At 51.7% G+C, this 23,592-nt stretch overlaps 1 protein-coding gene across 2 annotated transcripts in view; it reads left to right on the top strand.

The window, feature by feature from the left end:
* Nucleotides 1–14,613: 14,613 nt before the first annotated feature.
* Tbc1d16 (TBC1 domain family member 16) overlaps nt 14,614–23,592 on the top strand; it is a 63,413-nt gene continuing 54,434 nt past the window's right edge. For both annotated transcript variants that reach the window (XM_028786742.1, XM_028786741.1), the window contains exons 1-2: nt 14,614–14,791; nt 15,966–16,563. In XM_028786742.1, the coding sequence (XP_028642575.1) occupies nt 14,614–14,791; nt 15,966–16,563 (776 nt within the window). The remainder of the gene's footprint in view (nt 14,792–15,965; nt 16,564–23,592) is intronic.

Raw genomic sequence — 23,592 nt, 5'->3', positions numbered from 1 at the left:
AGGGGAGCTGCTAACCATGAGTGTTGGTAGCAGGAGAAGCTGATGGCAGGGGAGCTGCAAACCATGAGTGTTTGTAGTAGGAGAAGCTGATGGCACGGGAGCCGCTAACCGTGAGTGTTGGTAGCAGGAGAAGCTGACTTTATTGATGTTGTCACGTCCTTTGATTGCAGTTGTAGGATATTGATGCAGCTTCATGGGTAGGAAAGAAGCCTGAGCCTGCGCCAAGTGCTGACCTTAGTGGATGTGTCCAGAGCTATAAAGAAAGGATGCTGTGAATCTTCCATTCACTTTAGAGGATGGTAGCTTCAGACCTTCACCCATTGACCTAATGGTTAATCTTTTATGATTCTGTTTTGGCTACACAAGAACAGTTTGATCAGAGTTTAGAGAAAAACCCCAGGGCGAGTGAACTGTAAAATTTCAGCTGCTACCCAGAGGAGAATGGAGGAGAAAAAGGAAAAGGCCACACCATTAGAGATCCGGGGGGTGGTGTGATCCTTGGGGCGGCGTGATCCTCGGGGTGGGGAAGAAGGCTTTAAATAAAAATAAAAAAGAACAAAAACCCCCAAAACCAAAAACAATAAGGAAACCAGAAAATGTTGATAAACGTTCCCAAATTGTTAAGGAGAGAGACTATTTAGAAGAGGGACAGACAGCAAGCAAGCTAGGCTTTTCTGACAATCCAGAAAGTGGGCAGACTTATGACAGTCCCGTGGCTGCAGCCTATAAGCTATTACTACCTAAAACACCTCCTTAGCTTACACTTATTTTCTGTCTATATGTGTGTGTGAGTACATACACACACATACAGACACACACATATACAGAGAGAGTGCACTCATGTGCATGTGTGAGAGAGAATGTGTATGGGCGGTATGTAGGGGTGGGTATGTGTGTGCTCAAATGTGTATATATTCACACGTGTGCCCGTGCACGCGCGCGCGCGTCTGTGCATGTGTGTGTGCACACGCGCACATGCATGCATGTGCAAGTATGTTGGGGTGGGTATGTGTGTTTGTGAATTCAAATGTGTATATGTTCACATGTGTGTGTATATGTGTGTGTGTGTGTGTGTGTGAGAGAGAGAGAGAGAGAGAGAGAGAGAGAGAGAAAGAGAGAGAGAGAGAGGGAGAGAGAGTTTGTGGGGGAAGTATGTGGGGAAGAGGCATGTATAGGGTGGGTATGTGTGTGTACACAAGTGTGTGTATATGCTTGTCTGTGAGTGTGTCTGTGTGTGTGTGTTCTCATGTGCATGCATGAATGTGAGGGTCCAGGTATCCTTTCTCAGGAGCCATTCATCCTGTGGTTTTCAGAAGCTCTGGGGATTTTCCTGTCTCCACCTCCCTAGCACTGGATTACAGGTGTGTTCCAGCTTTTACATGGGCATTGGGGATGCAACTAGGGTCCTCAGGCTCCTGGGACAGACAAGATACTGACAGACAAGATACTGACTGACAAGATACTGACTGAGCCATCTTTCCAGCCCCTCACAAATTCACCTTTTGTAACTAAGTTACTTTCTCTAAGCTGGATCAATCTGGCTGGTCTTTGGGGTGTCATCAGTACAGTATGGTCCCTGATTTGAATCGTGTTTGGTGTTTCTTTAGCTTGTGCTTTGCACAGCGAGAACACCATCTACAAGAACAATGTAGAAGTCAGAAGGAGCTAGCATGGTTTCTGCGCTGCTGATGTGCCCCTGAGTAGCTTGGTTTGGGCTGCTCATTGAGTGCCTGGCTAATTTGGTCTGAGCTGCTGGTGGTCTCCCCACTGGTTTGCGCTGCTCATGGACTCCCTGGCTGGCTTTGTGTTTTGCCATCTTGGGCTCAGTCCTCCTCTGTCTTAGTACCTGGCGCATCACCAACTCTCCCTGCCCTTCCTGGCCCAATTTCCCTTGTTCTGTGGGAGAAATAGGATGCTTATATTTGTGGTCCAGGGACATGAAAGCAGACGGCTTCTGGAGGGAGGCCCTGACTTTGGGGTTTGTAGGGAGAGGCTGTGTCGGAGTGATTGCTGAACAGTTGGAAGAGGAAGATGGCAGCTCCAGAGCCCCTAAGGTCTCCCAGCCCTGCTCTGCTGACTTGCATGCTACGAAGGACCTTTCCCTTGTGGCAGATGGTCTGGATCTAAGGTTAACCCCCTCAACCTTAGCTCTTCCACTGGGACACAAGTCAGCCATCTTGTTCTCAAAACAGGGAGCCCTGTGGAATCAGCCATCTTGTTCTCAAAACAGGGAGCCCTGTGGAATCCTACAGGGGGCCCGAGGGCTAGGAGTGTATTTCTCAGCTGCTTTGATGCCATACCCAGTTAAATGCACTCTGAGGACAAGTCATGCCAGCCCTCCAAGGGCTCCTGGAGTGATGGGACCAAAGGCCTTCCCAGAGGGACAGGTTGGTTGCCTGCCGTGTTGATCTCACTCTTTGATCTTCAAAGCTGGCTCTCCCAGGGTTGGTGAGGACATGAGGCTTGGGAAAGCCAACAGTAAGATAAGGGGAGCTGAGGCCTCTGCTCAGGTGAGCTGTGACAGATGCGGAGGGAGGAACCGATCCCTGTCTTGCGCGTGTCTGACCTGCGTTGTATAGGTCATCATTCATTCTGGGCTTTATTGTTGGAGCCTTGAGGGGAAAAGTCGACGAACCGGTTTCTGTCGGCTACAAGGCAGGTGACCTGAGCTCAGGGTGTTCTACTCCTGAGAAGTCTGATACTGCCAGGGGAGTATGGGCTACATCCATTCACACAGTACCCTAAACATCCTTGGCCCCTTAACTGTCCCTACTTCAAGGCAGTGGGCAGAGGTCGTGCATAAACAATTGTGCAGTGTCTGAGTGTGTGTTGCAGACCCAGGATGGCCTGAGCTGGGACACAGCACAGGGTGTACAGGGCGAGAAACTTTGGTTGCCTTCCTCTCCTGGTGGGTACAGACCACCCTCTTACTTTGGCTTTCCTAGGAAGTTTCCAGAAGAGACTTTTGCTCCTTTGCTTGTTTGTCTCCCCGGGGAACTGATGAAACCCCATTATACCTAGACAGGAAACCAAGGTTTTGGATGGAGGAAGTTCCAAGTCACTCAGTTCCTTCTACCCCCACGAGAGCATGCAGCTCACGGTAGGGGGTCCGGTTCTTTCAGAGGACATGGGGTCATGGCTCTAGGCTTCAGTCCTCTGTGCGGTTTCCAGGGCAGTTGTTCCATGTGGATGCCTGGGAGCTGGTGACTGTTGAAGATCCCAGCCTCCCTGGAGCTGCCAGTCAGCATTTTGTGGGGATTTTGTGCTAGAGTCTGGCAGATGCATGGACTTCGAACATATCCTGTCCCGACACGGGGACCGCGTGATGTTTCCGGCAGGATTCGGGTTGCATGTGGAGTCAAGTTTACACAGTAGCTGACCTGGAGAGGAGAGCAGAGGAGAGCCTGGGTTACCCAAGTGTGATCACAGGCTCCTTACAGGTTGGGAGGTCAGTGTCGGATCTGTGGAATGTGGGAAAGGCTCCACTGGTCATCACTGGCCAAAGATGCTTCTGGAAGGTCCTCTGGGGTCTCCAAAAAGACCAAGCCCTGTCCATTTGCTAGTGACACCCGGGGTCCCATTTGCACCTCTGAATCTTTGAGCTGCAGGACTGTGCACCTGGGCTGCGTAAGCTCTGAACATGGCTGGTCTCTGCTGCAGCAGCCACAGGAGGTTGATGCTCAGAAACAGAGGCGGGCTGTCATGCTTTTACTGGTTTTCTGATGGCCTTCACCCTCTCCACATCTTGGAAGGATCTATGGCACAAGCCACCCAATCTCTGTCCATAAATTCTGGGTAATACATGTCTTAACGTCACTCCTTGTGGGCATCAGCTAAGGGAGATGCCGGCTACACTGCCACAGAGCTGTGGAGAACTCAAGTTGCTGCTCTGGCTAGAGACTCAGAGTCTCCAAGATAAGGTTTCAGTGGCTGCTGTGGGTAACGGCAGGCTCCACGTGGGGTAGAGCCTGGGTTATCAGGGGCGGTGTAAGAAGTCACCTGTTTTCTCCCAGCCCTGCTGTGGGTCCTCCTCCTGTCTCCTGTCTCTCTCCTCTTGGGAGTTCTGTCCTACCCCATTTTAAAAACAACATTTATTTTAATTTTAAGTGTATGCATGTTCTGCCTACACAGATATATGTGTGCCACTCTCATTTAGACCCCGAAGAGGCCAGGAGATTGTGTTAGATTCCTGGAATTGGAGTTTACAGATGCCTGTGAGCCACCATGTAGGTGCTAGGAACTGATCTGGGGGTCCTCTGCAAGAGCTCTTTAGTGCTGCACCATTTCTCCAGCCTGCTTTTTTTTTAATTTAATTTTTTTCCACTTTCATAAGCGTATGTAGTATGTCTATGTGTATAGGCACACGTGTGTGAATGTGCTTGCACACATTATGTATGTGCATGTGGAGACCTAATGTTGATAACGTGGAAGCGAACTTGCTTGTTCTTCCATCTTTCTCACGGAGGCAGGGACTCTCAATCAAACCCAGAGCTCACCGATATGGCCAATCTCACTGGATAACTTGCTTTGGGAATTCCTTGTCTATACCTTCCCTGGCTGGGATAATAGGTGGTCCACCATACCCACCTGGCATTTATGTGGGTTCTGGGGATCCAAGTTCTGGTTCTCATACTTGTAAAGTAAGCATTAGCCACAGAGCCATCTTCCCATCTCCTCTGAATACTTGTGTGTGTGTGTGTGTGTGTGTGTGTGTGTGTACATATACAGGAGTGTGGCATGTTGAGACCAGAGACAAACATCCAACTTCCTCACTGATTGCTCTCCACTATTAAGGCAGGGTCTCTCATTTGAACCCAGAGCTCACATATTAAGACTACTCTAGCTAGACAGCCTGCTGTGGAGATCATGGTCCTATCCCGGCTTCCAGTGTGATTGGATGACCGGCAGGCCACTGTGATCACCTGCTTTAATATGAGTGCTAGGATCTGAATTCCATCCTTCACACCCTTCACCTCTACAATTTTCCTCTTTCCCTAGCTGGTGCCCCGCCCCTACCCCCCACCCCCGCACCTTATATCTCTGAGGTGGCCCCTGGGAGATGTCAACGCAGGGAGCCCACGTTTCTCTGTGGGGTTCTTAGGGAGGGTTTTCTGAGCTGTCTCTTAGGCGAGGAGGTCATGCTGTGCTTTTCTTTCTGATTGCACAGAAGTCTCATTTGCAAATGGCCCTGCCTAGCTGGCACTGGTGGCCTAGCACAGCCTAAGGTGTGGCTGGGGTCATACCCAGTCACACGTAGAAAACAGCCTAGGGTTTTCATACTGTGCCCTTTAAAGCCATCAGCCATGGCTGGTTGCCCGCGTGCCCGAGCTGGCTGGAGTCTGGCCCTGGCTTCCCTCCATCTCTGGTTCTTTGTGCCGGCTGTCAGATCGGCTGCTGTCCCCTTCAGCAGCAGAAGGAGGTGTGAGGACACCGGTGGGGGTTGTGCAGCCCAGAGGGAGCCCGTCTGGCACACGGAGTGTGGTCTAAGATCCGAGGTGTTGACATGGGCGTAAGCCATTTTAAAGAACATATATCACAGGGACGTGTTCAGGAAACAAGGTGTTCATGTCAGTCAAGGATCTGCCTTGAATCTGTGAGATTGAGGCCAGCCTGGTCTATATAATAAGTTCCAGGCTATCTAGGGCATGCATAATATGACCCTGTGTAAATCAACCAGGCAACTAAGCAATCAGTCCATATTAGGGGCTAGGGAGAAGCTCAATGGTAAAGGGCTGGCTATGCACGTGTGTGGATTGCGGAATCCACATCAAAGCTGAGTGTGGCAGCTGACCTCTGTAATCTCAGCAACTACAGAGAGAAGGGAGACAGACGGGAATGTCCAGAAGCTCATGGCCTACCTAGCTTGGAGGGTATGGCTGTGAACAGGAGATCCTGTCTCAAGCAAGGAAGAAGGTCACCTGAGGTTGTCCCCTGAGCTCCACACTTGTACAGTGACATGTGCTCGCCCTCCACATACGTACATGCATGTGTGTAAACACATACATACACACACACACACACACAGTAAAAAAAAAAAAAACCAACAAACCAGCTGGAGAGATGACTCAGCGGTTAAGAGCACTGATTGCTTTTCCAGAGGTCCTGAGTTCAATTCTCAACAACCACATGGTGGCTCACAATGTAATGGAATCCGATGCCCTCTTCTGGTGTGTCTAAGAGAGCGACAGTGTACTCATATACATAAAATAAATAAATCTTTAAAAATATATTTTTTTAAAGTTTTTGCCTTGAGTTTCTTCAGCCACTTTTGGGACTCTCTGGCTGACGACCAGTTCTCTGAGTACCCCACTCTTTGATGCCACTGACTGTGATTCTGTGATAGGTTAGAAAGTCAGGTGTGTGCTCACCCCTCACAGTCTTCCAGGGAGCCTCATGGCGATGGTGTTGAAAGTTGTGCTCTCTCTGTCTTCCCTCTCTGGCCTGTGTGTAATTGGTCAAAGCTGCTGGCCTGTGGAAAGAACTCAGATGTGGAAGGGGACCTGTGACTGGCAGCCTTTCTGACGTCGGGTGGTCTTTGCTCCTTCTGACCTCAGAGGACACCAGGTCCCTAAGGTCATGGGCATAAACTGCCCCATACTTCTGTGCTTCAAAGTCGCATGTGTTGAATGCAAAGACATCAGGAGGGTCTCCAAGCAGACATCAGGAGCTCAGTGATGTCCTCTTAGAGGCAATAATGGCTTTGACCCACCTCTAGCAACTAACTTCCTGGGGACTTGATCCACACCGGGGCACTCTGGGCTGCCTTTGATACAGTCTCTACCCTCTCTGTTAAGAAACAAGACTAGTATCTTAGTTTGCTTTCTGTAAATTTGATAAAGACCAGGACTAAAAGCAAATGTGGGAGGGAGGGTTTGATTGGCTGACGCTTCCATATCACAGTCTGTCCCTAAAGGAAGTTGGAGAAGGAGCTAAGCAGAAGCCATGGAGGAAGGCTGCTCTCTGGCTTGCTCTCCATAGCTTACTCCGCCTGCTTTCTTATACCATCTAGGGCCACTGCCCACCGTGAGCTCAGCCCTCTTCTATCCTTTAGAAGCCAAGAAAATGCCCTACAGACTACTTACCTACAGGTCAATCTAATGGAGGCAGTTTCTCAGTTGAGGTTCCTTTTCCCAGAGAACTCTAACTTGTGTCAAGTTGACAAAAACCTGGTGTCAGAATTTATAATCCCAATACGTCTGTATAAAAGACACAATCCAGATATTTTATTTATAAGCCATATGCCTAGATTGGCCAGATCTAGGGTTATCCTAACTTATTCCCTGGCTATAAAGCCCCCAGTGCAGTTTCCCCTGACCATGCATTTCTGGGCCATGACTGCTTCCTCCTCCCCTACCTTCCTCCTCTCTCTCTCTCCCTGTACCTGCAACCCCCTCACCTCCAGTCTCACCTTTCTCTCTCCACTGTCCAATCACAGGCTCTAGCCTTTCATTGACCAGTTAAATTGGGGAGAAGGTTCACAAGGCATCACATGACTACACACGAGGATCTGCTCCTTGGGGCAACCACAGCTTGAGGAACCAGTGTTTACCATTAGAATACAAGCAGCGCCAGGCCAACCCACCACAAAACCCAAACCAACTGAACAAACAAAAACGACCTAGAACTTTTTTGTTTTTGCATGTGTGTGTGTGTGTATGCATGTTTTTGTGTGTATACATGTGTGTTTGTGTGCCCACATGTGTGTTGGTGTATGTGCACGTGTGTGCCTCTGTATGCAACATGTGTGTGTGCATATGCATGCGTGTGTGTGTCCTTGTGTGTGCATGTGTCTGTTTGTGTGTGCATATGTATGTTTGTGTGTGCACGTGTGTTCATGTGTGTGCATTGCTTTCTCACGTGTGTAGTCTTGCCTATGCATATGCATCTAGGGACCAGGCATCAGCGTTGGCTATCTTCCTCTGTTATGCTCCAGCTTATGCATTGTGTGTATAACATGCCATATGCACACTCTGAACACATGGGATGGTTTATAGTGTCTTTAGCACCTGTCTTGCTTGTCACTCACCACATGAGGTTGGCTATGGAAATTTCCACGTGTCGTGTCATGTCACATGGAGAGGTCTTTGGATCTTAGGTTTTGGGATTAGAGATGCAGAGCCTGGCGCTGGAACTGTGTGGCTTCTTTGGACTGGCTTTTTTCAAAGAGGCTCCTTCATGCATTTTGACTTCCTTTGCTGAGTGACGCTCCCTTGTCTGGAGTGATCTGAGTCTGTCCACTTAGCTGTTCTTAATTCTGGAGTGAATAAGCTGCTGTACCCACCCGTGTTTGGGCTTCTGGTGTGGCAGAATACATAAGTTATGTATGTGTGTACGATACACGTGTGTCACATTCATTTGTGTGGGACATGCGTGGCGGTCAGAAGACACCTCCAGTGTTGTTCTGGCCTTTTACCTCACTGAGGCAGAACACCTCCTGTTTCTGCTGCATTGCACACCTGAGGCTGTTGGAGAGTTCTAGGAGATTCTGTTTCCTGTCCTCTTAAATGAGTTCTGGGGATCTGAGCTCATGGCGTCAGGCTTGGGAAGAACAAACGCCTTAACCCACCGAGCCATTTCCCAGCCCAAAGCTATGCATTTCTTTTAGAGCAATTTCAGGTTTTTAGGGGAAAAAAAAGTCCAGAAAGAACTGTTTGTAATTTTATAATACCCCCCCCAACATTGCTGGTGAGTTTTTTAGATACATTTTTTAAGTATGTTAGATAACAGACTTTACCACCTTAATCATTTCTAAACTTAGGTCATAAGAGTTAAGCTTGCTCTCAGGGTTCAGTGACTGCTGCAGAATTGACCCTAGGCTGAAGCCCACCTGCTCCCCACCTGCTCCTCCCTCCTTGCACCTGTTTCTTACTGGGATCCCGCTCAGCCAGCTCCAACCTGCCACCTCCCCTTCTCTCCCTTCTCATGCTCCTCTCTGTTTTTACGCCCTTCAGTCATTAAGACTATGTGGAGACCCTGACACTGCCCTCTGGCGACATCAGACTCCAACCATAGCCTTACATCTCCCTCGGAGACTTGGTGCTCCTGTTGGGGACTCTCTCTGGAACCTTCCAGCACCCCTGTACTTGTGGAAGTGAGCACACATGATCTGTGTGCTCAGTGTCCGACCAGGATCCTGGAAGTATAGTGTGAGGCTGTGTGATAACCCACCCTGACTCCCGCTGGCCTGCTGCCATGTTCCTGCCCTGCTGCCACCTGGCAGGCTTCCCATGACAAATGGGTAAGAGGCCAGGGCACAGGATGCTGGTGGATCCTGTAGGCTGTTTTAGGCTGGTAGACTGGGTGAGGAGGGACTGGGGCTGTGTGGCGGGCAGAACCTTTGCCCTTAGTCTCCTGTGGGCCTGCTCTACGATGACAGGAAAGGCAGGTGGGAAGAAGGGTGCAGTTGGCACCCCCAGTTCCTGTCGGCCACCCCTCATAGCAATAGGAAGCTCAGGCTTCTGAGTGCCCCTTCAGCAGGGGGCAGTCACATCCTGAAGAGGTGAGGAGCCAGGATGACTTGACCTTGGCGTCCAAGGGAACAACTCAGTTATTGATGAGGGTCTTAGTTTTCCCAGAGGGCCTCCAGATCACCCAAGACCTGAGGCTGTTCTTTGTCTCTGCTTCCTTGTTTTTGTAGAGGAGCCTGTGACATCACAGATTAGCCTCTGTCTGGTCCCTGGCTTGGGGGACAATAGAGAATAGATACCCAGCCAAGCCCTGGCTATCGGACAGGCAGGGTTTGCCATGATCAGGGGCATAGAGACTGTGACCTGAAGCCAGAGCTTGGGTAAGGAGGGCTGCACTGTGAGACATGGCTGTCCAGCTACCCGAGCCACCCTACAGGGTCTACAGTGTGCTGGGAGATAGCCCAGCAACACCAGCTCTGATCACCCAGTGCAGATGAACGCTGCGCCGCTGGGTGGGGAGCTCCCCAGCCCCCACTGTTCACGCTCACAGTGTCCAGCAAGCGTTTCGAGGTGGAACTGGAAACCTGAGCGGCTGACGTGTCATTATTTGTGCAGCTGGAGAGGGAGCAGAACTGATAACAGCTCCGGGGGTGTGGTGTGTGCGGCACGCAGCGCGCGTGCGCCTCTGGTATACGTGACCTGTGTACCACAGAGCTAGGTCTTGACGCTCCCGATGACGCACATACACAGAGGTTGGAGACCCCCACCCGCAGTGTGGACTGCCAATCTCTCGGGCCTGGCCCCTGGGTGGTGCTGGCCACCCAGGCTGCTGAGTGTTGCCTGCCCTGCTCAGCCCTCATCCCTGGGTTTCTGCCAGCAGTTTTCCCCAGCTGGGGATAGGGATGACTTATGGGCCCTGAGCAGAAAAATCACTGTCAGAGCCAGAACCCCAAAGACAGGACCCAGGCTGGGCTCTGCTGGCTGGTGTCCCTCCCATTAGCTCTCCTCGCCACAGGGTGGCAGGGGTGGCAGCCAACACAGCAGGAAGCCGTGATGTGAGAGGGCAAGGGAGCAATCCCTCAGCCCCTCCCCTCGGCCCCTCCTCCAGCCCCTCCTCCAGCCCCTCCCATGATCCCCTCCCCTCAGCCCAGCCCACCCTTTCTCTGGGCCTGCTAGCAGCTCTGGCCCTCCCTGGATAGAGAAGAGCCCTGGGATGGACCTTGAGCTCTAAATAGCTTTAGTCACCTCCCATAGCAGCAAAAGAAGGGTGTGCCTGGGGTTCCTGGTGAAGTCAAAGAGGCCGTGCCTATGGGAGGAGGCTGCTTGTAGGAGGCCTTACTCTTAAGGCCTCAGAAACAAGCTGTGGTTTCCAGAAGGCAAAGGCCAGATGTGTCAGCCAGCACCTGGAGAGAACATCTGGGGGCTGGGTAACATTCTCACACAGAATCCTGCATTTTCTGATTATTGGAGATGGGTTGTGTGTTGTTATGCATTTCATTCGTGGTATTATTCATACATTGATGGTGACAGCCTGGAGAGGAGACTAGTGGATTACCCCCACCCCCTCCCCCCTGCCTCTCCTGCCCCCCCCCCCCGCGCCTCTCCCTGAACTGCGCCTGTGAGTGTTGGTAGTGAGATCCACGGATCCTATGTGTGAATGCATACGTGTTCCTCGGATATTCAGCATGAATATGTCTGGAGGGGACCAGTAGAATGTGTAGGTTCCTGGGCCAAAGCTAAGGGCCCCAAATATGCCAGCATTATGAAGTTATTGTTGATTTTCCCGTTTTTATCATTCACCCATAAAAAACATTTACAGTTGTAGAACTGCTATAAATGCTCACTCTGAACTGGATGACCGTCAGCTCCCAGGCTTTCCCAGGTAGACGCTCACGCCAGGCCTTCTGATATATCAACAGTGGTTCTTTGAAGATTAAAGATATAAGAAAAAGCAAGATAAGTGATGAACCGCGTGGTGGTTTGTGACTTGAGGAGAATTCCAGGAACAAGAAAAGTCAGAAGTCACAGAGACGGGCTTCCATCCATTTAGAAGCTAATGGGAGACTTCCGTCCTTCAGAGTAGGTGATACTTGGCAAACGCGGGTAAGGTGTGCCCAGCACAGGAGCCCAGGGTCCTAGTCTGGTCTCTTGCTGTGATGAAGACCGTGTCCAAAAGAACTAGGGGAGGAATGGGTTAATTTCCACTTCCACAGCCTATCAGAGTCAGGGTAGCAAAAGGTGCTGCTACCTGGCTGCCTCCTGACTTGCTCAGTTCTTTCTTATACCAGGCGGTAGCACCGCCCACCGTGTCCCGCCCACACCAATCAATCAAGAAGACACTCCCACAGACGTGCCCACGGGCCAATCTAACAGAGGGGCATTTCCCAGTTGGGTAAAGGTGACCAAAACTGAGCAGCAACCGAGGCAGGAGGATCTCAGACTCAAGGGCTGGCGATGCAGCTAAGTCGTAGAGCTGTGTCAAGATCCTGTGTGGGATCGCCAGCGTGAGATCGCCTGCGTGGGATCTCCAGCAGCACACACACAGGAACAAAAGGCAGTGCTTAGCACGTCCAGTGTTTGGCTTCCTGGGCTGTCATAAGAAGTTAACATACAAGGAGCTCTTGGACAGTAAGCGTTTATTCCTTCGAAGCTTTGGAAGCTAGAAACCCAAGGCCACGATGCTGGCCAGTTTGTACCTTCTGAGGCTGTGAGGGAAATGACCCTTGACTCCTCTCCCGGGCCTGGAGGTGGCAGTCTGCAAAGCCAAATAGCTATAAAGGTGTGTCTGCCTCCAAATTCTTTTTCTGAGAGCCTCGGTCATCCTGGATTAAACACCAGTGATCCCGATAGCTTGAATTCTTCAGGTAACACTGAATGCTGAGCTGGGAGTTAGGACCACAGCATATGGGACTCAGGGGACGTGTCCAGTCCACGAGGCAGGGAGTGTGATTGTGATGTAGGCAAAAGGACGATATAATTCCAGTGGGTGGGATTTTACGCTTTTAAATTTCTGTATTTTTAGACCAAAGAAGACGCAAATGTAGTTTGGATCATGCTATTTAAGGGACTGTGTTCATACATCTTCATTTGTTCCTCCCCGCCCCCTCCTCTTTTCTTCTCTTCCTCATTCCCTTCTTTTGCAGACAGGGTCTCACACACCCCAGGCTAGCCTTAACTCAGATGTCTTTCTGCCTCCACCTCCCAGCGATCTCTGGGATTGCAGGCGTGTGCGTGCGCAGCCATGCGGGGCTTACGTCACGCTAGGGGTGGAGCCCAGGGCTTTGCGCGCCTTAGGCAGACAGATGCTCTACCCACTGAGCCACAACCCAGACCATCATAACTTTCTTGAATCTACTTATCCCCAGTGCTGGAGATCAAAGTAGAATTTTTACCTGCTATGCAAGTGTTTTACCACTGAGACACCGTAGTCCAGACATTGTTATAAAAAGTTTTATTACATTGTGTGTGTGTGTGTGCACGTGCGCACATGCATGCATGCATATACACAATGGTGGATGTATGGACGTCAGAGGTCAAGTTTTGGGATCAGTCCTCTCTTTCTACCCCATGGGTCCCAGGGATCAAACTTAGGCTATCAGGCTTGGCAGCAAATGCCTTTACCTGCTGAGCCTTCGAGTTGCCCCACCCCCACCCACCCTTAACAAAGTGTTATGCAGCCCAGGCTGGCCTTGAACTCACAGCCCTCCTACCTTGGTCCTCCAGATGCAGAGACTTCAGGCAGATGTTACCTCACCCAATGCAGGAAAAAAGGGTTTCAGAGTTGAAATCAGACCGAGCGTTGCCTCTGCCCAGTGTGATGGAAACCAGACACCAGGCGGCAGGTTTAACTTAGATGAAAGAGGCGAAAAGCAAATCCATTTTGAAAATAAGAATTGTCTTACCAGAGTAAATGACCCTGGCTAATATGGAACAGATTTGCCCTGGCTTGTCCAGAAGCAGCCAGGGCTCTCCAGAACATTGCGGGAGGGAGGCTGTGTGCACGCCCAGCCATCCTAGCGTGGAGAGGCAGGAGTGCCCACACAGAAGATGAAGGCCTCCCGCATTCCGTGTCTCTTCCTCCCATGTGGCTCCGGATGCCTGTGTTATTAAACGAACAGCAGCAGGATGCGCCTCACAGCCGACGCCCGGCGTTTGGAATCTCCCCCCAAGCTTCCAGCACGTTCTTTTGATTATCCTCAGTGTGGCTAAACAGTGCCACTGACTGAGGATGCTCTTGGTTTTCGGAAGCAGATGAGGGTTGTTGGCAGCCAAGCCTGGCGCTGATGCAGCTCCCTAAGTGATGTGGGGGTGAGAGGCTCAGGGGAGGCTGCGCGTGCCTCTGCAGCCACTGTGGAGGCCACGCCCACTGTGGAGGCCACGCCCACGGCAGCCCTGGGCACCCCAGGTGGCAGGCAGGGACTGCTACAACAGCACACCAGACTGAAGAATATAAAATGTCTCACTGCTCTTTTGTTGTTGTTGTTCATTTTTAGTGATTTAAGAGCACTGACTGCTCTTCCAGAGGTCCTGAGTTCAATTCCCAGCAACCACATGGTGGCTCGCAACCATCTGTAATGGGATCTGATGCCCTCTTCTGGTCTGTCTGAAGATAGCGACAATGTACTCACATACATAAAAATAAATACGTAATTTTTAAAAATAAATTAATTTCAATTGTTTCTTTTCCTCCTTTCAAATATGGCTACTAGAAAGTATTGTGTCGTTTACATGCGTTGTGTAATTTCTAGGCCAGAGACAGGTCACTCTCCCCTTCTCTTTTCCCTTTTGTTCTCCTTTCTCTAACTCCTTCCTCTTCCTCTCCCTCCCCCTTTTTCTGCTTCTCCTCCTCTCCCCACTCCCTTGGTTTTCCGAAGCAGCTGAGGGCTGTTGGCAGCCAAGCCTGGCGCTGGCGCGGCTCCCTAAGTGATGTGGGGATGAAATGCTCAAAACTGTGGAGAGATGCCAGTGGCCTGTGGTAGAGTGAGCTCCGGGAGGCTCTACAGCACGGTCCCACAGCTCTGCATGCGCCCTGTGCCAGCAGGATCCAGAACTCACTGGAATCCTGACGGTCCCGGGCAGGACGCAGTCCAGTATCCGGGGTCTACTCTCTCGCCCCTCTGACCGAGGTCTCCTCTCTCGCCCCTTCAGGTCCTGACAAGCCCTGCCTGGGAGCAAGCGTGCGGAGGATGGAAACGCGCGCTCAGCCATGTCTCTGGGCCGCCTCCTTCGTCGGGCCTCCTCCAAGGCCTCGGACCTCCTGACCCTCACCACGGTGGGCAGTGGCGGGTCCCTCTCCGTTCTGGATGGAGAGGTCATCTACTCCAAGAACAATGTCTGCGTGCACGCACCCGAGGGGCTGCAGGGCCCTGGGGAGCACCACCCAGGTGAGCCGGGGGTTAGGCATGCTAAGCCAGGGAGGGGAGGCCCAAGGCTGAGGGACTAGGTGGATCTTCCCAAGGATTCACCCTTTTTGTTTTCCCCGGGCCCCAGCTTTTGAGAACTCGAGGATCAACAGGGAGACCCGAAAGGGAGACTTCCTAGATCTCTGTATTGGACCTTTGTGTCACCAGTGACCATTCTTGGTCATTTGTGGTCTCTGGGAATGGAACTTCCCCTCGGCTACCAGTGTTTTGGAGGTTCAGCTTTAGACTTTTGGAGGCTCAACTTAGGGCAATATGGGATTGGTGGCTTTGATACAGGAAGGAATCCCAGAAGTGGCTTGTTTGCAGAGCAGAGGCTCAGGAAAGACATTTAAAATGGGCTTCAGCACAGGGAGAATGAGATCTCCACCAAGAGGCTCGCCCGGGAGTGTGCATGTGGGCTTCTCTCTGGTGAGGTCCCAGCTGGTCCAGCTACCTGTGAAGCATGGCAGGGTTCTAGGCTGTGAGTTCAGGGCTTCGAGGGTCCACTCACTCACTAATCTAAAGCAACGGCCGTAACCGTAAACGCAACAGCTCTCTTAGGGAGCCCTGTGCCTTATTTGCGGTGTTGTAAAGGACCGTCCAGGATGGATCTTAGGTTCTCATCTGTATCCCAAGGCCATGTGACTGGAGGATGTGGGAACAGCCTCGCCTTATGTGAGTGTTAGGAACAGCTGGCTTAGTCTCCCAACCTCTGTGAGACACAGAAGCGTGCCAAGGAGATCTTGGCTGGAGCTCAAGTCCCCAGGGATCTATGTGGTTGATGTTGGCTCTTGCTTAAAGGGTTTTGAATCACAAAATCAGGGAAGCCTGGGAATATGTCATAGCCCAGAAATCAGGATACCCCTCAACAGCCTGGGGCTGTGTTGGGAGATGCCAACCTTCCCCTCTCTCGAGAGCTTGGTGCTGACAAACGTTTTAAAAGAGGTCCCTTCCTCAAAACCTACATTTAAAACGGCAAGCCAAGAAAGCCATTGCTGACTGGAGGAGTCCCAAGTGCTATCCATCTGTCCATCTTGGATCCGCTCTTGACACGATTGGCTCTCCCATCTGCCTCCCTCCTCCTAGAGCTGTGCATGTAGCTGCGCTGCCACCTGCCCAGCCAGCCCCTGACCACCTGCCCTGCAACTCCCCACAGGGTACCTGTGCCTGTACATGGAGAAAGATGAGCTGCTGGGGGCTACCCTCATCCTGGCATGGGTCCCCAACTCTCGCATCCAGAGGCAGGACGAGGAGGCCCTACGCTATATCACCCCCGAGAGCTCCCCTGTGCGCAAGGCACCCCGTCCTCGGCGGCGGCGTACCACAAGCCTGGGGGCCCCCTACCAACCCTCTCCCACAGAGCCAAGGCCTCCCCTGATTCCCAAAGACGAAGACATCCTGGTCGTGGTTCAGAACACACAGGATACTGTGCATATCAGCCCTACGGATGAAGATGGGGAAAAACTGGCCCAGGGGCCAGAGGTGGATGGACCCTTGCCCACCTCACAACCTGTGCATAGTGACTCTGGGATCCTGTCTACCGTTAGCTCCCAGGATGGGACGGAGGATGGTCGGGAGCCACGGCCCGAGGCTGTGGAGGAAGAGGGCTCCTTGGAGTTGTCGGCAGATGGCGTGAGCAGGGATAGCTCCTTCGACTCGGACTCTGACGCCTTCTCCTCGCCCTTCTGCCTCTCTCCCATCAGTGCGGCCCTTGCGGAGGGGAACAGTTCTGCATTCCTGGAGAGCGAGGGGAGGTGAGTTCATGATACAGACCCATAAGACCTGATCTGGGTTGCAGGAAGTGGTTCCATTATCACCTGCTCAGTCCATAAGGTCCAGGCTCAGGCTTAGGGCCACCACATGATGACTGAGAAGGATACCCCATGGGTCCCTGTGTTCATGTTCCCCAGTCCTCTGCCTCTCGATCCATTCCTCTTCCACAGCCTCACTACTGAGGACGACCGCCTGGTAGGGTGACCTTTGACCAGGGATCAGCTCGCAGGATCTTTAGACTTTCTGTTCCTATTTGAGAAGAGTGTCAGATGTGTCTCAGCCCCCAGGCAAACTCCCGCCCCACCCCTGTGACCCTGGATGGTAACTGTGAAGTCCTGTGGTGTTGCCTGGCCCGCCTCTGGGTTCTGTGCTGTCTTTATAGACTACCTGACACATAGCCTGGTGCACTGAGCCTGTTGCTAGCTGTAGAGCCCTGGGTGTTTGTTGTCAGTGGAATGTGTGCAGCATTCACTCTGCTGAGTCAATGTGCCGGTGCCCATTTGGGGAGCACGTGCCAGGAACTTGGCTAGTGAGTGGACTGGATAGCATATGCTATACTTTCACGAGTCGGGAGACAGGATGGCTTGCCTTGCAGAGGGTCCTCTGGTCTAGGGGTCCAAGGTGATATGTCTGATCAAGGAGAGCTGTCACTATGTCACCCAGTGTCCTCAGGGTTCTTAGGTCCTGTTGTGTACAGAACTTTTCCTGGGGAGATGTCGGGAGCAACCTTGCTTATACACTGAAGGCTAATTGCTGGCTAGGAATTCAAGATGGAGTCTGTCCTGATACTACCTCCTTGATAAGGGGTGAGAACATTGGTCTTGGTGTTTGAGAATGCAGACGGAATGAAGCAGTCAACCATGATGAGCATTCTAGGCCTGGTTCATGGAACCAGAATTTGAATAAGAAGTAACCTTTGGTAACCTCTGCTGGGCAGGCTTGGGAGCTCCCCCTGGTGGTGACACCGCAGCAGTGTCTGATGCTTTCTAGTGATGCTACACCCAGTGCCAGGCTGAGGTAGAGGTGGCCTTGCCTGGCTTATCTGTACCCTATAGTCTGCAGCTGAGGATGGACCTGAGCCTGCTCCCTGTCCAGCTGTTCCATCCTGGGAGGAACTGGGATCTGGGAGTCAGGCCACGTGGTGTCGCTGAGCCCCGGCTCCCTGCTTAGCATGGGTCTGGGCAAGCTTATCTTCCAGGAACCCCTGCCTCCCCATTGTAAAATGCAGACCATAATATGTACCTCATGCCTGTACTGGAGCCCTCGGGTGCAGTGACTCTCAATCTATGGGTTTTATGTCCCTAAGCTCCCTCCCCCTACTCCTGACTGCTGTGAGCCTTAGCTCCGGGATGCCCTTACATCTGACTTTTGAGGCGCCACCTCCATCCAGTTCCCCACAGGCAGAAGGGGGTGCCTCTCACCTTTCTCTGCTCTGACCTCTCCCTGGAGCCTGGATTGCACCCTCAGGCTGCGTGCTTGGTCTGTGGCCAGTGGTGGCTGGAGGTGAGTGGTAACTTTGGACCCCAAAGGGAGTATCAGATCCTAGCCTTAGGTCAGGCTGTGAGGGCTTGTGTGTCTGCGGTGCAGCTGCCTCATGGGGGGTGAGGTGTAACTCAGAACCCTTCCCCAGGGCAGCGGTTGTGAGCTCAAGGCTGGGATATGAGATCAGGGAGCCTGGCTGGGAGCTGTCCTGCAGAGGATGGCTCTTGGGGAGTGCTCAGCGTCTCCCCTACACTCCCGATGATGCATCTTGCGCCTTAGGCTCTTGGCTTCTTGGCTGCCATGGTTCCCCTGAGGTTTCCTGCACTTGCCCTTCATGCTGGATTAGTGCATTTTGGCTGATGGTTGCTAACCGGTTGTTGTAACGAAATGCCTGAGGCTGAATATTTACAATGAAAGAAAGGAAGACTGATCCTCTGTGACCTCAGAGCAAGTAAAGGTTTGGCCGCCAAGGCTGAGTTCAATCTCCAAGACCTAAACAGTGACAGAAAGAGAGATCTCTCTCAAAAGTTGTTCTCTGACCTCCACATAGATACAGCCGCTCTCCTTCTCTCTCTGTCCCCCCTCCCCCTGTCTCTCTCTCTCTCCCTCTCTTCCTCTCCTTCTCTCTCTGTCCCCTCCCCCCATCTCTCTCTCTCCATACATTTAAAACAGGCTGGAGAGATGGATCAGTGGTTAGAGCAGTCGTCATTCTTACACAGGACCAGGTTCAGTTCCCAGCACCCACACGGTATCTCACAACCATCCATAACCCCAGGCAACCTGTCGGCCTTCTTAAACCTCTGTAAGTGCCAGATGCAGACATGGTGCGCGCGCGCGCACACACACACACACACACTAAGGCAAAACACAAAATAAATACAGATAAAAGGTATTCGTAAGTCACTGTTTAGAAGTCCTACTCTAGTGGGAGATCATTTCTGGTCTCCAGTGAAACCCTGCTGGCTGTGTCACATGACACTATAGTTGGCCTTAAAGACAGGATACCAGATCACAGGATGGGGCTGGCTAGCTTTTTTCTGTCATGAATTTATTTGCTTTACATTCTGATTGCAGCCGCTCCCTCTCCTCTTCCCAGTTCCACCCTTCCAACCCACTTTCCCCTTCTCCTCAGAGCCTTGAATTCTGATCCTCCTGCCTTCCGTGGGTTTATTCTGTGCTAGGGATCCAATCCAGGCCTCGTGCATGCTGGACTCTACCGTCTGAGCTGAGTCCCTAGCCCCTGGACCTGCTTTTCCAGCACTGAGGAGTGAACCCAGGGTCCCTTACCACTGAGATACATCCTCAGACTTTTTCTGTGTTTTCAGACAGTGGTTCGGTCTGAATTTGAGCTCACATGGTAGCTCAGGCAGCCCTTTAACTTTCTATCCTCCTGTCTCAGCTTCCCAGTAGCTGTGATAACAGGCATGGGCCTCCAGGTATATTCTGAACTCCCCAAGGAGTTTCTGTTTGCAGCGGCCTTGAGAACCATGGCTGTGGAGAGGCCCAAGGGAGACTGGGTCTTGTGTGCTGGGCAGAGATAGTGTTTGAGCTGAGGACCAGAGCCCTGGTACCGGGCAGGGGCTTAGCTCTGAAGACCTGAGAACACCCACCTGGCCTACTCCTTGAAACCAGAGAATAGAGTCCCAGGGAGGCCAGGGCAGGGCAGGGCAGGGCAGATAATCTGGCTCATGTGTGCCCTCTAGTGGTGGCAGAACTGAAGAACAGCATGTACAGGCATAGTAGCAGTTGAGGATGGACAGACAGACATGGCGGTGTCATTTCCCTCTCCATCTTGTTATACGGTGGGATGCTCACAGAAGGCCCGAGGAGTTAGAAGCATGTCAAGATCCCCTGGGCTGTCTGCATTTGTCCACTGCCTTTGGGATATAGCCCGGCAGGGCCCGCCTCTCAGTAAACCCAGCCATGTACCAAGTTCTAAGATCTCTCTCGATTCCCCTCCCGTGTCACAGTGACAGTCTGAAACCTATGGTCTGTTGATTCAAGACCTTGTTGGGAGTGGATGCCTGGGACTTGGTTCACAGGGATTGGGTTCTGATGGCCGTGGTCTCCCTCTACCCTCCTGTCCCTTCCAAGGTGTTAGGGAACATAGCTCCAGCCCTGATAGTGTCAAAGATGACACCACAGTCAGGGGCATCTGGTCACCTCTTCACCTCCAAGAGGAATGGGTCCCTTCTGAAGAACCAGCTGGGTAGTAGTGTGTGTCTAGCTCGTTTGAGTATGTCTAGCTTGTGTGAGCGTGTGGCTAGCTAGTGTGAGTGTGTAGTCAGCTCATGTGAGCATGTGTCTACCTCGTGTAAGCATGTGTTTAGCTTGTATGAGGGTCACCTCTTTACCTCCAAGAGGAATGGATCTCGAACCAGCTGGGTGTGAGCATGTGGCTAGCTCATGTGAGCATGTAGCTAGCTCGAGTTAGCTGGCCTTGTACTGGGGACAGAGATTAACACCAGACATTCTCCTTGTCCTATTCTTCTCCAAATACCCTGTATAGGAAGTAAGAGATCCTCAAGTTTCAGAAAGAAGAAAGTGCACACAGGTGTTTGAGGGAGCAAGGAGTGGGCCCACATACCCACCAGAGGGAAGCAATGTTAGCCGACCCCACTAGCAAGTGCTCCTGAGTATCTCTGGCCTGTGACCCAATCCCACCTCTCCCAGCCCTGCAGCACGAGGCAAAAGAATCCGTGCTGCTGCAAGCAAATTCCCAAAGACTCAAAACCAGAGTGGGGCTGGGGAGATGGCTCAGTCAGCCACAAGCCTGGCGACCTGAGCTCAGCCCCAGTGCCACATAAAGAGCCACGTGAGGGCATGCGCCCCTGATCCCAGCACTCCTGAGGCAGAGAGAGGAGGATCCCTGGGGGCTCACTGGCCAGCCAAAGAGACCCTGTCTAAAACCACAACCAACCAACCAAAAACAACAAAAAGGCAGGCTGGAGCTGAGAGGCTCGGTGGGTTAAGAGCACTGGCTACGTGCTTTTCAGAGGACTGGGGGAGGCTTGGCAACCACGTGGCCACTCACACTATCCGTAACTCCAGTCCCAGGGATCCATAGAACTGTTCCAGCCTTCAGTGACGCTCAGACAGACATGTAGGCATAACAGCCATTCACTTGACACCGAGGGTGACCCCTGGCTTCCACATGTGTGCGCACACACACACATATACACGTACGCACACCAGGAAGCACACGGGGTGACTGATGCCGTGGCTGAGCTATGGGGAGGGCTGAGACCTAAGGCACTTGTTTGGTGAGGCTGCAGGACTCTGGTCATGGAGGAGAACAGTCGGGATCTGAGCTGTCCAACATCGTAAACCCTCATGCCATAACCCTGTGAACCCCTGAAATAGGGCACGTGCAACCGAGAATTCTTTTTTGTTTGTTTTGTTTTGTTTTTGTTTGTTTGTTTTTGTTTTTTTTCGAGACAGGGTTTCTCTGTGTAGCCCTGGCTGTCCTGGAACTCACTCTGTAGACCAGGCTAGCCTCAAACTCAGAAATCCGCCTGCCTCTGCCTCCCAAGTGCTAGGATTAAAGGCGTGCGCCACCACAGCCCGGCTGCAACTGAGAATTCTTATCTGTTCATATTTAGGGTCAGGGTCTCATGTAGCCTAGGCTAGCCTTGAACTCATTAGTCAAGGGTGACCTTGAGGCTCCGAAGGTCGGGCAGCAGCCTCCTGACATTACAGGCATGTGGTGCTATTCTTAATGTATTCAGTGTTGGGGAAGGAACCTGCGTGCCACACACACTGCATCAACTCCAGTCCCAGCTGCAACTGAGCATCTTAATTTTGTCTATTGAGTATTACTGATTTAAATGGCACCCTGGCCTGTGTTGGCTAGCCGGGTCAGGATAAAGACACGAGAGTGTGTAAGCACAGGCCAGTTATGAGGCAGGCTTTAGTTTTGCAGATATTATTTTGTGATTCTGTTAATCTTAGAAAGAAAGTAAATTTTTTAAAAATAGCCCTATGCTGGGTGGGATGGCTCACCCCCAGCACTTAGAAATAGAAGCATGCAGATCTCTTGAGAGTTCAGAGGCTAGCCTGGTCTACACAGGGTTCCAAGACAACCAGGGATACATAGTGAGACCTGTCTCAGAACAGATAACCCAGAGCTGGAAATGGCTTGGCACTCAAAAGCACAGACTGCCCTTGCATAGGAGCAGGGTTCAATTCCCATCACCCACATGGTGGTTCACATCTGCCTGTAATTCCAGTTTTCCAGTTCCAGGGGATCTGACCTCCTAAAGCACCAGACATGCTTGTGATACACACACACACACACACACACACACACACACACACACACACAGGCAAACACATATAAAAACAAATCTTTAAAAAAAAACCTGTATTTTAATTACAAAAAAATAACCCAGCCTTCTAACAGTGTGAGCAGATGCTGATTCTCTGCCTCCTTTAGTTCCTAGGATGTCATCTGAGCCTTCTCCCTAGGGACAGTGAGGACCAAGGTCCTCTCTGTCATTCCTGGTACACATTCCCAGGGTGCCAGACCCAGTGAATTATTGTTTAGGTGAGGGACAGATGTGGTGGCTTTGAGTCCCCAGCAGGGTTGCCACCTCTTCCTGAGGTTCTGGGTTCCTGTCGGCCTGCCTGAGGCCCAGAGAAGCCTGGCTCAGCCACAGATATAAACAAGCATCTTGGGCAGGGATCCTGCGGCAAGGTCCCTGGCCAGCCCCCTCCCTTCTCTCTGCTGCTTCTGGGCATTTTTGTCCCAAGCAGCCTTCCTGTTTTCTGGCCTTGTTCCTCCAAGCTGGGACACTACTGGCCTCCTCCTGAAGCCCCAGCCACCGCAGGCAGAGGAAACTTTGCCCTTGAATGGGGCATATTGGAAGGTTTATTACATACGTACATATGTATGTATGTATTTTCAGGACACTTCAGAAATTGCTTCCGGTGCAGGCAATTCACTGTGCCCACACACCTGTGTGGGGTTCACATGTGTATGTGTGTGCATGTGTAAGGGAGGACATACCTGTGTGGTTCACATGTATGGGTGTGCATGTGGAAGGGAGGGCACATCTGGGTGGCATGCGCATGTATGCGTGTGCATGTGGACAGGAGGGTTGACATCGGATGTCTTCTTTAATTGCTTGCCGCTTCAGTTTTTCTAGACAGGTCTCTCATCCAGCCAAACTGGCTAGGTAACAAGACAGGATCTTCCTGTGTTAGCCTTCTCAGGGCTGAGATTCAGGTTCTCAGCTTTTTAAATGGGTGCCAAGCATCAAACTCAGGTCCTCGGCCCCTTGTGTCTTACTGTTTTGTTTCTCTCGGACTCAGTTGTCCAGGCTGGATTTGAACTTGGTGCATAAAGGATATGATGTTGAAACTCAGATCCTCCCATTTCTGAGTCTCGTGAGCTGGGGTTATAGGGTTCATCAGCACACTTGGCTTTGTAGGATCTTGATTTATTCTCTCCCTCCCTCCCTCCCTCCCTCCCTCCCGCGGTCCCGCCCCCCCCCCCGAGCCTACACAAAAACACACACACAACCACC

The sequence above is a fragment of the Grammomys surdaster genome, unplaced genomic scaffold (genome assembly GCF_004785775.1).
Source record: "Grammomys surdaster isolate TR1022 unplaced genomic scaffold, NIH_TR_1.0 125565, whole genome shotgun sequence".
NCBI classification, from domain to species: domain Eukaryota; kingdom Metazoa; phylum Chordata; class Mammalia; order Rodentia; family Muridae; genus Grammomys; species Grammomys surdaster.
The sequence above is the reverse complement of the archived record's forward strand: the minus strand, read 5'-3'. Positions and strand labels throughout refer to the sequence as shown.